This window comes from Zalophus californianus, chromosome 16 (assembly GCF_009762305.2).
Source record: "Zalophus californianus isolate mZalCal1 chromosome 16, mZalCal1.pri.v2, whole genome shotgun sequence".
Classification (NCBI taxonomy): Eukaryota; Metazoa; Chordata; class Mammalia; order Carnivora; family Otariidae; genus Zalophus; species Zalophus californianus.
The window spans coordinates 16,005,453-16,022,911 of NC_045610.1; the positions used below are offsets into that span (position 1 = coordinate 16,005,453).

General features: G+C 42.0%; 1 protein-coding gene across 3 annotated transcripts in view; it reads right to left on the reverse strand.

Annotated features, from left to right (window-relative positions):
* VPS53 (VPS53 subunit of GARP complex) overlaps nucleotides 1-17,459 on the reverse strand; it is a 139,225-nt gene that overhangs the window by 115,180 nt on the left and 6,586 nt on the right. For all 3 annotated transcript variants that reach the window (XM_027625518.2, XM_027625519.1, XM_027625520.1), the window contains 2 exons: nucleotides 12,394-12,443; nucleotides 10,644-10,710 (listed from right to left, as the gene is read on the reverse strand). In XM_027625518.2, the coding sequence (XP_027481319.1) occupies nucleotides 10,644-10,710; nucleotides 12,394-12,443 (117 nt within the window). The remainder of the gene's footprint in view (nucleotides 1-10,643; nucleotides 10,711-12,393; nucleotides 12,444-17,459) is intronic.

Here is a 17,459-nt window from a genome sequence, read left to right on the forward strand (position 1 = left end):
ATGAGACTGAGAACAAGAACAGTTCAGAAGTATGACAAAGAGACAAAGGTGAGTAATTAGGTCTGAGATGGGGTAAAGACCCCTTAGAGTTCACCTCTTCTTCTGCTTTATAAAAGGCAGTATTTAGATGATCAAATTTACTGGTCAGTAAGTACAACTCCAGAAGAAGTGTCCCCCTTCTGGTTGGAGGCCATAATGAGAGTAGCACTAATATGGTTTGCCTAACATCCATATTCTAGGTTATCACATACAACACCTAGAGATGAACACAGCGTCTTTTCAGAGTTTACAGTACAACATGGAAACAAGAGTCAGAAATCCTGGCATGTGATCCAATACTATATGAAGGATGGTAAGTTTCTTACATGTTTTAGAGCTTTAATCTAGATGACTGTAGAGCACCAAACCAAGCAGACTAAAAAAAGCATTATCTTTAGTTTTACAAAATTCATCTCCTTCTAGAGGAGACCTCAGAGACCAAATTACAGGAAAGGAAATTTTATAGCTGTATTACAGACTCACCGGGATTTATAAATGGAAAGGATGACAGAGAAACCACACCACTGAACTCATTCTGTTCTAAATTCTGTATTTCCATGGACAAAAAAAGGAAGAGGAAAAAGGAGGTCAGGTTCTTACATGAAGACAGAATTTCAAATTTCCATCCATTGTTTAAATGTGTCTGAATGACTTACTATGTTAAGGACCTGGAACCCAGAAAGCTTTGCCCTGTCAGCAATTTTTCTAATGTGCAACCTCAAACTAAGGTGGAATTTTCCTTCCAAAATCACTAACTACTAGCAGTCAAAAGCAAGAGTAACCTGGGTAATAGCCAGAGCAGTTACAGTAGTGACGAATGGCATTTTCCTCTTTAGATGCACAGAGACTCTAGTTTAAACTTGTGACTGCCTTTAACATGGAAACAAGCAGATGGCAAAAGTTATGCTTGACCTTCCTGCTTGGCTTCTCAAGAGTGCCAATTTATATGGAGATGGCTCAGAAGAATAATAAATTTCAGTGTTCCTTCTTGGCACACTATTTTCCTAAAACCATTTTCAGTAGTCATGTTGCACACAGGTGGGACTTGATGTGTTTCTAAGGTCAGGGAGGAAAGAGTCCAACTGCTAGCTAAAAGAAATAATCTGAGTAGTTTTCCTGGTTGGAGGGGGCAGCATCACTGTTAGTAGGTACTGAACACAAAAACTTTTATGACTTTACAGCTAATCTGAAACACACAGTCTCTATGGATTAAATGAAGATAAAATAGGAACATATGCTTGTCTAGTGGAAAAATAAATCTATTAAAGTTCAGAGCAACGTGGGGAAAAATGTGCCCAAAGAAATTAAATATTGAAATGATTAAAAATTACCGTATGATCCAGCAATTCAATGCCTAGGTATATACTAAAAGGAACTGAGAGGAGGGACTCAAAGATATATTTGTATGTCAATGTTCACTGCAGCATTGTTCACGACACCCAAAAGGTGGAAATGACCCGAGTGCTCACGAACAGATGAACAGATACACGAAATGTGGTATATGCACAGTGGAATATTATTCAGTCATAAAAAAGGAATGAAGTTTTTGAATATGAATGCAAATCCCAGATCAAAATGCCAGAACTCAGCAATACATTAAAAGGACAATATATAGTGATGCAGCAGGTAGGGTTAAATATTAAAAAACAAAACCGAGGGCCGCCTGGGTGGCTTAGTCACTGGGCGTCTGCCTTCAGCTCAGGTCATGATCCCAGAGTCCCAGGATGGAGCCCCGCATCAGGCTTCCAGCTCATCTGCTTCTCCCTCTCTCTCTGCCCCCCCCCATGCTCTCTCTTTCACTTTCTCTCACTCTCTCAAATAAATAAAATCTTAAAAAAAAGCAAAACAAAAAGCTAAGCTAATTGATGAGATGGAAAAGCCATATGACTATAAGTAAAAGCTGAAAAGTCATGTGAAAAATTTCTATACCTGTTTTCTGGCAGACATGCTTAGTGAACCAAGGTCATGGGTCTAACTCCTTAACAGCCACAGAATCCGGAAACAAATAAACGTCACAATTCGAGTCTCTTTGCTTAGTTTGTTGGCATTATCCTCAATGCCTAGAATAGTGCCCAACACACAGAAGGCACTCACTCAATATTTACTGAGTGAGTGAATGAACAAATATACTAATCAGAGTCACTGTCATAAAAATCAAGAACAAATTGCCTCGGGGGGGTGGCGCCTGTGTGGCTCAGTCGGTTAAGCGTCTGCCTTCAGCTCAGGTCATGATCCAAGGGTCCTGGGATTGAGTCCTGCATCGGGCTCCCTACTGAGTGCTCCTCCTGCTTGTGTTCTCCCCTTCTTGTGCTCGTTTGCTGTCTCTCTCTTTCTCTGACAAATAAAATCTTAAAAAAACAAAATAAAACAAAACAAAAAACCAAATTGCCTGAGATCCCTACTTATTTAACTCAGAAAGAGCATTTCTAAAACTTTCTATCTCAGGGTCCCTTCATTTCCTTGGAAATTACTGAGATCCCCAAAGAGATTTTGTTTTCGTGGATTGTACCTATTGATATATACCATACTGGAAATTAACGCTGAGAAGTTTAAAAACCATTTATCTATTAATCCATTTAAAAATAACAATAAGCTCATTATGTGTTAACATAAATAACATATTTTTATGAAAAATAACCCTATGGGGCACCTGGGTGGCTTAGTCAGTTAAGCGTCTGCCTTCGGCTCAAGTCATGATCCCAGGGTCCTGGGATTGAGTCCCACATTGGGCTCCCCGCTGGGCCAGGAGTCTGCTTCTCCCTCTCCCACCCTCTGCCCCCGCTTGTGTTCTCTCTATCACATAAATAAAATCTTAAATAAAACCCACAAAACTCTATTCCCCCACCAAACAAAACAAATTTCTTGAAAACAGTGTCACTGTTTCTGTGCCTTTGCAATCATCTTCGGTGTCTACTTTAATAGAGGCTGGCTGGACTCGTGTGTATGCTTCTGTATGGACTCTGCTATGATATGTTGTTGTGGTTGAAAAATATGATGAAAATCTGGCTTCACACAGATAAGTAGTTAGAAAAGAAAGAAATATTTTAATACCTTTTTCAGGTGCTTGTTGATAATCCTCCTTGAAACTACATCAAAACCTGAAAAGTGGTAGATTCTTAACGATTAGCTGCAGCGTGGAATCTAAAATCTTTTTAATGAACTTCTCATACCATGCTACTTTAAAAGTCCTTGGTCGCCTCCTATGTGGCAGAGCTGTTCAAGCAGACAGGAAGGAATCAACTAAAATTTCTAACAAATTACTAGTGGCCTAGTGTGGGGCTAGTGCATCAGGACAGAACCTTCGGGAGCTGCACACACACAGCACTGCACAGCCAATCTTGGGCTCCTTCCCAAGAGCTCTGCTGCGTGCTCATGAGAAAAACTGCAGAGTGGGGAACTGGGAAGGGCCTCCTCTCATAATGCAGAGACAGTGGAGGACGTTAGTGGACGCTGTTGGGGAAGTGTGAAGCCCTGAGAACCACTGCTCAAAGCCATCTCTCAGAAGCCGTTTTTAGAACCCTGGGTGAGAGGCAAGCCCGGAAAACAGATGATGCAGGTCTTAAGGACAAGACAAGAGAACAGAGCCTTTCGGCACCTCTAATGGAACAGCAGATACTCTGGACCACAGGGAAGCTGTGCGGCAATTTTCATTCTGACAACAGCACGCTGAGGGACAGTAGGGAGGCTTTCAGGGCAAGTAAACCTACAGCTGCTTTGAAGCAAGGCAAGTAGGAACGGAAACGAGCGGAGCTGATGGAAAAGCCCCAGGACCGTGACCAATGCCTGGACGCACAGCATTAGGATATTCCAGCGGGTGACATCATAATCCATGGCAGAGACTGGCCATTTGCTAGGCACACTGAGCCCCACCACCCTCAAGGAAGTATGATTCTCTCCTTATCACAGATGCAGAACCTGAGGCTTGGAGAAGCTAAGTAACTTGTCCAAAGTCACACCCAGTGGCAGAGCCAAAATTTAAATTCAAAAGTTTTTTCACTTGGCCCAGGCTGCCATCCAACATTACATCAGTGACAACGTCCAATCACCCCAACCCTTGGAGAATTCAAATGAACTGCTCAGTCCTTCACTGCACACAGAGGAGAGAGAAGACAGCTGTTTGAATTCCTTAGCGGTTGTCTTAAAATCAGAGATTTTTAGAAGACAAGTGGCGAGGGGTTCCAATACGCAGCGGCCAAGTCACTCTGCCAAAATGGGCAGAAAACAGGATGAAGCACAGTGCTAAGACTGGCCCAGTCACTACAAGTCCTTGTCTCGACTACAGTCAGCAGCGCTCTACAAGCAGGCCAAACTGAATGCTCACTCAGAGTCAACTTGCCAAATAAAGGCAAACCAACCTTGACCTCTGCACCAGATGTCAGAAATCCTGGTTGAGGAGCCTCGATCAAAACCAGGGGCCCCATTCCCCTACGAAAGGCTGCAGGCAAGGCACAGGGCCCCGAGAACCCTCACAACCTGACTCCAGCACTGCCCCACGGGGTGGTCGTAGTGCTTCCTGCACTCCCAGGTCATTCTAAGGTCTTAGCAATTTCCAAAGGTTAGTATCTTCTGTGGACATTTTGAAAAAAATAATTAAAAAAAAATGTAAAAGAAACAAAAAATGCCTAACCATTCTTGGTCACTAATGGAAAAATTTGATCACTAATGGAAAAATTTAAGCATATGCTTTAAAAGCTCAATTGCTTTAGATTTAGTATGTTTCAGCAGGAGGAAGTGAGTGACATGCCCCTCCCCTTCCTTTTCAAACTATTTATAGTCCCTTTAATAGTAATGCCATTTATTTTCTTCCATCAGTGGGCTTCATTTTCCTCCCAAAGAGAGGATGAAAGAATAAATTTGAAGTGATGGAGGGGAAAAATTCAAATCATCCTGCTAGAGAGCTGACAAATACCAATTCATAGCCCCACATAATGAAGATCAGTGTTATGCTGTGAACTCCCACCATTTACCTAGTTCAGGGTCTTGGGGAGCACAGTTATTTTCATTTTAACGCCTGAATTAGATGATAGGCTAATTAAAAAATTTTTTATTGTTATGTTAATCACCATACATTACATCATTAGTTTTTGATGTAGTGTTCCATGATTCATCGTTTGCGCATAACACCCAGTGCTCCACGCAGAACGTGCCCTCTTTAATACCCATCACCAGGCTAACCCATCCCCCACCCCCCTCCCCTCTAGAACCCTCAGTTTGTTTTTCAGAGTCCATCGTCTCTCATGGTTCGTCTCCCCCTCCGACTTACTCCCCTTCATTCTTCCCCTCCTGCTATCGTCTTCTTTTTCTTTTTTCTTAACATGTATTGCATTATTTGTTTCAAAAGTACAGATCTGTGCTTCAACAGTTTTGCACAATTCACAGCGCTCACCATAGCACATACCCTACTCAATGTCGATGATAGGCTAATTTTGAGGATGAAAAGCAAAGAACACTTTCTCCTTGGAAGGCAACATGCTTTACTGATTTAGTTAATAAATCTTTATGATATCTCCATGAATAAAGAATGCCAAGTATGATTAGTCCCCTTTTCTGAGGAAAATGGAGACATGGAAAATTTAAGAGACATGGCCCTGGACAGATACCAAGGACAGGAAGAAATTCTGTGTTTTCTGGGGCTGGCACTTTGTACCAAAATGAGGATAAGGAAGAGAAAAATAAGTCTCTCATAGTGAGAGCCACATGGCTCTGAACCCATCCTGTTCAACCTTTTCATCTACAACGTGAATGAAGACACAGAAGGCATGCCTGGCAAGTCTGCTAATGATAAAACGGGGAGGTTATCAAGATTCCAAAAGGCCTCAACTGGCTGGGACAATTAAGCAAAACTAGCAAGATGAAATGGGGTGCGGTGGGGGGAGACATAAAGTCCAACACTTGATCTCAAAAGAATCTCTTAAACAGAGGAGGGAAAAGTTGAAAAGTAGTTCATATGCAAAAAGACCTGGGGCAGATGTTGCAAACTGATGGCACAGATGTGTTTTGTTTGGCCTTAGCAGTATTTGTGAAAGACAATAAGCCAACATCTAAAAATCTGGAGAGTCCCATAAAAATCCGGATTTCCGGCTTCTCTTGAAAAACTGATAGATCTGCCATCTCTGGGTCTGCATTCAGGCCTGACCACAGCTAGTTTGAACTGGGTTGTGGCTGTCCCCTTTAGACAGAGCATTCATTTGCCCACGGGATACATGTGGATGCACACTGGCCTGCTGAAGCCATTTAGATCACTTTCTTAGCTCTGTGGACATCTGTTTGCCACTCTTGACCTGGGGGTTTCAGAGAACAGCCAACTCGACTGTCAGCAGAAGCCAACAGTGTGACACGGCTGCCAAAAACTGCACCCAGTCCGAGGTAAGGGGAGAACAGTGTCTAAACCAGTGGTCCTTAACCTTTGAAGAGTCAGACTCCTTAGAGAATTTAGAAAAATCAATAAGTACTCTCTCAAGAAATAAATCTATTCATACAAAAATGAATAATTAATTTCAGGAATTATAATAATTAATTTCAGTCCCCCTGAACCCCAATTCCCACGTTAACAGCCCCAGTGCAGAACAAGGAGGTAAGCCATCCCACTGTGTGTCTACACAGTATGTCTACTCCTGGCCAGGAACCACATTTTAAAAATGATGCTGACAAACTGCAAGGCAACCGGGATGATAAAGGGTCTGGAAATCAGATCATAAAGCTGAAGAAACTAAGAATGGTTAGCCTAGAAAAAGGAACACTAAGAAAGGAACATAATACCCATTTAAAATTTTAGAAACTATGATGAGGAAAAGGGATTAGGCTTACACCCATCCTGCTGGCAGAACTAGAGCAATGAGATGTTAAAATGGGGTCTATTTTACTATTTCAGTTCAGTCTAAGAAAGAAGTTTCTTACAACGAAAGCTGCCAGAAGCTGGAATAGACTGAGACTGTCCTATACAGCAACATAGTGAGCTGCCCATCACCGTGACTGCCCACGCGGAAGAAGGCCAATGAAATGTCAAGGCTATCACCGAAAGGATTCCTGAACTGCATGCAAGATTGTACCATGGATACTTAAAGCTTCTTACAATCAAATTTTGGTGAGCTGAGCTACAGATGGCAATTAACAGTTTCTTCCCCTCCCAAACCTTAATCTTGCTCTGATGCAACAGTTAACAGTACAGCCAAGCTCCACTCCAGAGACAGAAGCCCAGTGGCTGATGCTTTTGGTGTTTCTCAGTGAGCATACTGGGAAGTGGTCAAGCTTGAGCCACCCTTGAAACGTCACACGCCAACCTTTTCTTTTTCCAACCCGCTCCTCTATTCACCTCTTTCTACCCACAGTCAAGCCGTCTGTTTTAATTCTTGGGAAGCTGCAGAAGGTTCAGAGCATATGAGATCCTGTATTAATTGAATTGACTCATCTTACCCACAAAGTTTGAAACATGTGGGCATTTAATTAAAGCTTTTGCCTGATGATTTCAGCAGAAGAAAATGGGGAGAATTCTGTGCTGTATTAACTTTGTACGAGCATCACAGTCTGGTTAGAAGAGGTCACAGACTAAACCAGTTCAAGTCTGCCATGTAGGAGGTGGTCAACAATCAGAGGCTCTCCAAAATGTGGAACAGAGTGCTAACCAGGCAGCTGGTACTTCAGAAATCTCAAAAATCAAAGAAAGTGCCTTACTGTACCTTCAATTTCTAAATCACTGCCTCCTCAGAAATAATTTTGTAGTGAGAAGCACCGCTTTTCAAAAATTTTTGCTAAAAATATCTTTTAAGACACTGTGAACAGGAAGTAAACATTCCGCCCCTTCTTTACAAATTAAAAAGCACACCAGTTCTGGTTGAACATAATCAAGATGCAATATCCTTCAATCCGTAATATTGCCCTCCTCCCGAGTGTTCCTCAGAAGCTTAGGAAATAAGTTCTGAAGGTGGACTTTTCCTCTATTCCAGGGAAGAGGGGAATCTGGGGCCTCTTGACCTATAAAACTCGGTATTTTGGAACATCTGTAACTCTCCCAAGTCTGTGCCAGTCAAATAAGAGTCTCTCTTCAGCAAACCACCAGCCAGCCGGGGCTGGACAGCAAGACTTTTACCCCTTGGAGTTGAGAAGGATGGGACCCAAAAGCTCCCTGGAAAAAAAAAAAGTCTCGACCTCAGCTTGTGTTACAAACTGCTGGAAAAGACAGATGGAGGGGATGACAGGAAAAGCAATTATTTCTTCTGGGCTTCCTTTCTGTCTGGATTCTAAGGAGACGAACACAAAACTCCACCACAGATTGAAATGCTATCTAAACATTCTTGAAAATGTGGTCTTGCTCTCTGAAACACGACCTGCCCTGCTGCAGCAACCTGTAACCTATTAATATGGGAAGGTGGGGAAGGCCAACGTTCCTGCCTGCTGTCTAATTTGGGGCCCGACTCTCCACTACTGCTAGTTTGTGACCACAGGTTAAAACATACATAGCATGACCCAACAAAAAATCCTGATGACTCATTCACATTATTTTCCCATTCTTGGAATTTGAAATACCTGAGACTCCTGTAAGTATTTTCATGAGCCACTCTGAGCGCAGGCTTAATCACACTAAATAGTTGTGTTATTATTTCAAATAGTAGTCATTCAGGACTAGTCACACACAAATCAGGCTCTCAACAGCTTTATGGGGACACACACTGATCATAATGATGTTTTATGGTAAAGGGATTTTGTTTATTTTAGTCTCACACAGACCAAATATTCAATACAGTTGAATAAAATTACTGCATGTGAACTATGTGTTGAGAGAAATACAGAGATAAAGACGATTCAGTTCTTGCCTCAAGGAACTTATAAACTAGTCAAGGAGACAAGATGTGTTCAATAGTAAGTCAGAGGAGGCCATGAAAGTCAAATGGAAAGTATGGGCATAGGCCTGGGAGTTTGTGGGCGGGCAGAAAGGATATACATCTAGTTGAGGGATATCAGGATGAATCTGCTCATCTGTAGAATGAGTTCCAAGTCCCCTCTACGTCTAAAATTCTGATTCCTTTTGTATGTCCAGGTGAGCTAAACAGAAAATTTCATGGAGAAAGTCGTATTTGAGCTGGGCCTTAGGTAAGATTTTGAGATGAAGTTACTAGAAGAAAAGGAGAGAGAAAATTTTAGGCAAAAAGTACATGGGTTCAGAAAGCACAGGGCATGCTTGTAGAGCACTGAGTCTTCTGTATGTATGTATGGATCTCAGCAGGATGCAAAATTGGAAAGGCAGATTGAGGCCTTGAAAGCCAAGCAAAGAAATTTGGATTTAATTCGGTAGACAGAATCCACTGAGGTTTTTGAAGAGGTAGATGACACGGCCAGACATATAGGAGGAAAGCTAAAGGGCAGAAGGAGGTTGGAGTGTTTACAAACTATCTTGTTACTCTTGCAAGAGAGGAACACAAGCAGAGGGAGTGGGAGAGGGAGAAGCAGGCTTCCCGCTCGGCAGAGAGCCCGATGCGGGGCTCAATCCCAGGACCCCGGGATCATGACCTGAGCTGAAGGCAGATGCTTAATGACTGAGCCACCCAGGCGCCCCTACATTGTTACTCTTTATTACCTCCCAGGGCCCCATGTACACAGGCCTCACCTGTGAAGTGGTGCTTCATGGGAGAAACCTAAATGACAAAAACAAAGCAATAAGGACTAAGAACCACGCAGGGACCAGGAAATTGGATCAGCTATAGGAAACTAATACGTCTACAAGAAATACTGATGATGATGACAGCAAGGAAGAAGGTAGATACTTACAAACAGGCCAATGGAAGATGATTATTAGGGGGAAAAGAAAGCCACAAAATGTAGGAGAAATAGGGACATGGATAAAACTAAAAATGTAAAAGAAAAAGAAAGACTCCTAACACCGGTAAGCTCCTAGTGGGAGAAACAGGAGTATGCGAGATCAGGACATTTATTTGTAGGATGACACCTCCCTTTCCCCCCAAATTTGGGTAGCACAATGTATATTTTAAGAAATGAGTTGCACTACAAAATGTCAAAGAGGACAAATAACAGAACTGAAGCTACTACGGGGGCACACGGCGACCTGACTCAGTGCTGAAAGGAAGAGTAGACACAGCTTGAGAGGAAGACTACAAAAGGTGTGCACAGCACCTGTGTCACAAGAGCAGACTTTGAAATACGATGCCTAAACAGAATAGAATCCAAATAGAAAGGAAAATGGTGAAGAGATAACGTCTGGCCCCTTGGTCGCTGACGAATCCCTCCACCCCATACACTCCCTTCCACCTTCATTCCCTTGCAACCGCCCTCCTTAGTCAGGAGCAAAAAGAACTATAAAACTTTGAAATGAATATACGTCTGCCACTGAGGAGAAAGACAAGGCAGCTTCGGTTTTCTCACTTGGGCTTGCGCGGCCTTGGCCTGGGCGAGCTGTGTATGCTCCTGGTTGTGCAGACACTGAGCGAGAGCTCACTGCTGGTCTGGTATTAGTGGGACAAGGCAGACACATTTCCTGCTGCGTGTGGAACGCCTCAGTAAGGAAGTGCTCTCTACAAGCAGGCGGATCAACATTTTGGTCATTTGGTTGTTGGGTCATGAAGAAATCTGGAGAGTATGAATAAGTTACTTACTTGCCTGCCATCCTGCCCCACATTTGTTTGACCTCTTACAACAGTTCGAATATTGTCATCCAGTCTCCTAGTGAAAAAGTTAAAGGATAAGAATCATTAAAACAACCTCCATTCTAGGGTGACCAAAAGAAAAAGAGGTGATAACTTACCCGTCAACTTCTGCTGGTTGTAACTACTTGTCCAGAAAACTGAACAAGTCAGAGCGATAAAAGGAAGACTGAGGCCCTGGACCCTTGCTAAGACAGCAAGAGTAGTGTGAGAAGCCAAGGCCAGCACAGACTGAGTCTTTGTCTTTTAAAAAGGCTACTCTTACTTAATATTCAGAGCTGTCCAAATGGGCCAATGTAACGTTTAGTATTTTTCAATGGAGAAAACCAGGGATGACGATGTTGCTGAAACTTTATGGGAACAAGTCAGAAAATTCAAATTACCCCACACAAAATCCTCAGTAACTTCCTCAGAAACCTTAAAGGGTTAAGGAGCTAGAGTGCCATATGACATCAGTGCTTCACGCTCTGAACCCTGATTGTGCAAGCTGTGTGGTACATGGGTCTGTGACCTCTGGCTCCCACAGCGACCATTTAGTGGCACCTCAACCAGAGAAATTTAGATCAATTTCATTTTTCATATAAAGGGTCTTTTAAAGGTATGTTGGGAGAAAGCTGAAAATAACCAGTCTGCAGTGATTTGGGGATCATTAGGGAATTCCCATTTTCTGTGCAAATCCTGGACAACTTAGCAGTCTCTACTAGGATTGTTACAGCTGAAGTCCACCAAAACAACGAGAGGCGTCCAACTAAACAATACATTCATGGCAAAGGTCTTCACTGAAAGACCCAAAGCTTGTAAGGGAAAAAGAAATCATCCCCTGGATTCAAAATGAAGGCTTCTCCTCATCAAAAGTCGAACAAAAAACCCAAAAAAACTGTATTTGAAGTAATGACATCAACCACTATAATATCAATTACAGTGAACAGACATTGACCATTTGCCATATATCAAAACTGGAAATCCAGACGTAGATAAACCAGAAAAAGGCTACTAGGGAGAAAGGACACTTGATGGCTAACTCTGACAAGCACATCCTAGATTAATCACATTTATTTATTTATTTATTTTAAAGATTTTATTTATTTATTTGACAGAGAGAGACAGCGAGAGAGGGAACACAAGCATGGGGAGTGGGAGAGGGGGAAGGAGGCTTCCCACCGAGCAGGGAGCCCGATGCAGGGCTTGATCCCAGCACCTTGGGATCATGACCTGAGCCGAAGGCAGATGCTTAACGAATGAGCCACCCAGGTGCCCCAATCACAACATTTAATCTTGGGCTACCACAAATGCCAACCAGCAGATCTGACCATCCTGTTAGCTGGTACGTGCCAAGGGATACATGTATATGCCCATCCTTCTACCTAAGCCTTGGGAGTACAAAAAAAGGTAAATCTGCTAAGGAAATAAAACTATTAAAAATACAGTAGAAATGCTTTTGCCCCCTTTTATGACCAACCATTTTGAATGGTTAAAGCTTCCTTCCCTACTTATAAATAATTGAAGACTGATGAAAGAATCAAATTCTTTGCCATGAGGTTCATATGCAAACCCAGATAAAAGAATTATTTTTAAAAAAATTGTCATAAACAGCAAACTTGAGATTTCAGTGTTTTAACAGGTAAGTGTGATCCAGAATGTGATTAACTAAATTAACAGCATACTTTTCATTAATTTTTAATAATCATATGGTGTGACTTACCTTATTTTCAGTCTAATTTTGTTCACGACTTCATCTATGTTTGCCAGAGACTACGATAAAGAAGGAAAGTGACAGCTATTATTTCACTTTCTAGAATTCCTCTTTTTACAGAAATGATGAGCTATCAAGACTATTTATGATATCTCAAAAAATTTCATCAGAGTGTGATACAATTTTATTTAAAAAAAAAAACACAAACAAAAACAAAGATCCAGCCCCATGTCGGGATCTGCACTCAGGGGGAAGTCTGCTTGAGAGTCTCTCTCTCTCCCTCTGCCCCTCCCCCTGCTCTCTAAATAGATAAATAAATAAACAAATTAAATCTAAAAAAAAAGTATAGCAGTTGTTGGCAACTACTGCAAATTCCAACTTGGTATCTATTTTTTTTAAATAAAGTTTTATTGGAACACAGTCATGCCCACTCATTTACATAATATCTACAGCTGCCTTTGAGCTACAAAGGTAGAGCTGAATAGTTGCAATAGAGACAGAATGGTCCACAATGCCTAAAATACTTACTATCCAGCCCTTTATAGAAAGTTCTCCAATCCCTGGTATATAGGATTGTGACAAATTCATAAAACAAAATACAGAAACAAAAACAAGTGACTACAACACAAAACAACAAGGATAAATCTTACTAATATAATTCTGCACCAAAAAAAGCCAGACACAAGAGCATATATTGTATGACTCCATATAGTTCAAAAATGAATGAGACTATTCTCTCATGTTAGAAGCCAGCAGCAGCAGTGGAGAGCCTGCTTCTCCCTCTCCCACTCCCCCTGCTTGTGTTCCCTCTCTCGCTGTGTCTCTGTCAAATAAATAAATAAAATCTTAAAAAAAAAAAAAGAAGCCAGCAGCATAGTGATATTATCTCTGAAGAAGGTAGTTACTATGAGGAGGCAAGAAGGGTCCATCTAAAGATAGGCCGGACTCTTTTTTAAGATTTTATTTATTTATTTGACAGAGAGAGACATAGCGAGAGAGGGAACACAAGCAGGGGGAGTGGGAGAGGGAGAAGCAGGCTTCCTGCAGAATGGGGAGCCCGATGTGGGGCTCAAACCCAGGACCCCGGGATTATGACCTGAGCTGAAGGCAGACGCTGAAGAACTGAGACCCAGGCACCCAAGTGCCTAACTCTTGATTTTGGTTCAGATCATGATCTCAGGGTCCTGAGATCAAGCCCCAGGGTGGGCACTGCCCTCGGCGGGGAGTCTGCTTGAGATTCTCTGAGATTCTCTCCCTCTGCCCCCACAACACTCTCTCTCAAATAGATACATCTTTTTAAAAAATTTAAAGAAGTTGTATTAATGTCTTCTTTCTTTTTATTTCACAGAGAGAGTGCACAAACAGGAAGAGGGGCAAAGGGAGAGGGGAAGCAGACTCCCCGCTGAGCATGGAGCCGAATGCAGGGCTGGATCTCCCAACCAGGAGATCATGACCTGAGCCAAAACCAAGAGTTGGACGCCTAACTGACTGAGCCACACAGGTGCCCCTCCTTTTTTAAGATTTTATTTATTTGTTTATTTATTTGAGAGAGCGAGCAAGTGAGCAAGAGAGTGTGAAAGCGCAGGAGCGAGGGCAGGGAGAGGGAGAGGGAATCTTAGACTCCAAGCTGAGCACAGAGCCCCACACAGGGCTCAATCCCAGGACCCTGAGATCATGACCTGAGCCAAAATTAAGAGTTGGATGCTCAACTGACTGAGCCACCCAGGCACCCCTAGTGTCTTATTTCTTGATCTGAATGGTGATTACATGGCTGTAATCATCTTGTGAAAATTCATCAAGTTGTATACTTATGATTTATGTACGTGTCTACAATATATTATATTTCAATAAATAAATCAATCTATTTTTTCTGAGTTTGTAGGTCCATTAGAAAAAATGTCTGGAAGGATAGACACTGGTAGCTTTGTAATCTATACTAGTAGCTATAAACTACAAAATCAGTAGCAGTAGTTGTAATCTAAGAAAAGGATTTTAATTTTTTTCTTCTTTTTGCCTATACATATTTACTAATTGCTCTACACTGGTTATACATTGCTACTGTAATTATAATAACATTATTTCTACTTTTAAGACAATGACAAAAACAAATGGACTATTTCCAACCTTATCCAGCAGAAAATGCGAGGAAATGGTGCCCCCTAGTGGAATAGAGATAGTACAATTTTATAGCACCATTTTAACTCAAGTTGTCAAAATACAATTTTATAACTCCTCTTTCCCTTTCCCTCAACAGATATTTTACCTGAGAAGGAATCGGGGGGTGATACAGGAATTGTGTTTATAAATTGCTACCAGCAACCTCTAGTGGCAGGAGGAGGCCAGGAGCCTGCCAAGAACCAGGTCTCCAGTGTTTGAGATGTCAGACCAGGCCATTTACATCTTGTCTACTGTTCTGACAAAGGCAATGGTTACTCAGAATTTTCAGAAATCCACCTGAGGTGAAGATAACTCTCAGAAAACAGAAGTTATTTTAATTGAGGGATGCGCTGTCAAGTCACTCTGAAACCAGCCTGGGTATAAGTCACCACTGTGGTAACAGCTGAGTTTCTCGGAGGACCTAGATTTGGCCCAGCTCTGCATTGCAAACCTGCCCCGTGTACAGAGAGCAAGCTGCTTAGGCTCTCTGAATTTATACTTCCTCACGTGTAAATTGGGCATAACAGTCCCTACATTGACTATCTCTGCTGGAACCTGTTCCTTTAAAAACATTTTTTTGTTTTGGTATTTAAAAAGAACTATTTAAAAATGTTAACATTTAGGGGTGCCTGGGTGGCTCAGTCGTTAAGCATCTGCCTTCGGCTCAGGTCATGATCCCGGAGTCCTGGGATTGAGCCCCGCATCGGCGGGAAGCCTGCTTCTCCCTCTCCCACTCTCCCTGCTTGTGTTCCCTCTCTCGCTGTGTCTCTCTCTGTCAAAGAGACAAAATCTTTAAAAATAAATAAATAAATAAATAAAATGTTAACATTTGGAGAATCTGGGTGAAAGGCAGCCATGAATTCGTTGTACAATTCTTGTATGTTTTCTGAGAATAGATAATTATACCAAAATTTTAAAACAGTAATCTAGGGGCACCTGGGTGGCTCAGTCGGTTAAGTGTCTGCCTTCAGCTCAGGTCATGATCTCGGGGTCCTGGGATCGAGGCCCAAGTTGGGCTCCCTGCTCAGTGGCGAGCCTGCTTCTCCCTCTCCCTCTGCCCTCCCCACCACTGGTGCTCTCTCTCTCTCTCCCTCCATGTCTCAAATAAATAGATAAGATCTTTTAAAAAAATAGTAATCTATTTGAAATTGGTAAAACATGGACATGACCAAAAACGCAAATATAGTACAAGAGGAGAAATAGTGAAAAGCAAGGCTTCCTCTGCCCCTGTCCTGCCCGTCTGACCCAGTTCTGCAGACAGGCAATGGCTCTGAGCCGGTTTCTTTTGTAGCTCCCCAGAAACAGTCTATGTAGCTAAAGCATGTCCATAACTTATGTCCCTGCTTTATATAATGCACATTGTCTTGCATCGTACTTTTTTCACTTAACAATATAACTTGGAGGTCATTCCACCACAGTAAATATTGATTTGGGTGGCAGAGTAACCAATTCTTAAATTTAATACTCCTTAAACACGAAGTTCTTGCTTAAGCCGTAACAATTTTTCTAAGAATAATTCAAAATATGTACGCCTTCAGATATTCAACTGCATTTAAGGGAGCAGGGAACAACGTAAATGGCCGTAGTAGGAAAGTTAAAATAAATCAGGCCACATTTACTCGAGGGACTTTTATGTCATTAAAGATGCCAGGCAAGAGGCGCCCGGGTGGCTCATTCGTTAGGTGGCTCATTCGTTAGGCGTCTGCCTTCGGCTCAGGTCATGATCCCAGGGTCCTGGGATGGAGCCCCGCGTTGGGCTCCCTGCTCTGTGGGAAGCCTGCTTCTCCCTCTCCCGCTCCCCCTGCTTGTGTTCCCTCTCTCGCTGTCTCTCTCTCTCTGTCAGATAAAATCTTAAAAAAAAAAAAAAAAAAAAAGATGCCAGGCAGGAAGGCTCAGAAACAACAAAGAAGAACCCAGATTGGTGACCCTGGCTGGAGGTGATACATCTCCTCTTTGAGAGTCACCCATCTGGTTTAGTTATAATGTGGTTGTACAGTTTTATCATTTAGAAATGTTTTAATTATTGAAAAGTATTCCCTGATTCCTTTTTTTTTATTTTTAAGGTTTCATTTATTTGACACAGAGTGAGCACAGCAGGGGGAGAGGGAGAAGCAGGCTCCCTGCTGAGCAGGAACCTTATGCGGGGCTTGATCCCAGGACCCTGAGATCATGACCTGGGCTGAAGGCAGCTGCTTAACTGACTGAGCCACCCAGGCGCCCCTGAAAGTCTTTCCTGAATCTAAAAGCAATTCTTGCTGATTACAGAAAATACAGAACTCCACACTGTACCTCCATTAGAAAATAATCACCATTAGCATTTTGGTATATTGCTTTCTACTGTTCCTTCTAAGCAAATATGTGGCTTAAAAAAAATTAAACTGGGACGATAGACAATTTGGCATCTTACTGTTTTCACTTAACAACACAGACCCAGAGCATTTTGGGGGTCATTAAAAACATCTTCACATGACTCTTCTTTCAAAGTTCTTAGTTTTATTAGTTTCATATTCATTTTTTAATAGATTTTATCTAGATTCTCCTAATCAAACCTCTAGTGAAAACATGACAAATGATTATCTTCAGTTTTCTACTAGGAGACTAGAAAAGTTTTCCAGATCACTGCTACCAAACCTGGCTACTCTTTAGCCCTATTAAATACAGAAAACTGAGTTCCTCCCACTTGGACCTAGTGAGTTAGAAACATCTAGGGATCTCCTCGCCTCTAGGCAGATACCTCTAGGCAACCACAGACTTGCAAGTAACTGCTACTCAATAGAACCCACATACACATCCTTCTCCTCCTTAGAGTGACACTAACTTTATTCTTAATATACTGACATCTACTGTAAATATTCTAAACTCATGATTCAGAAGAATTTACTGTAGGTCCATGATATAGGTAGGATTTGCCCAAGATC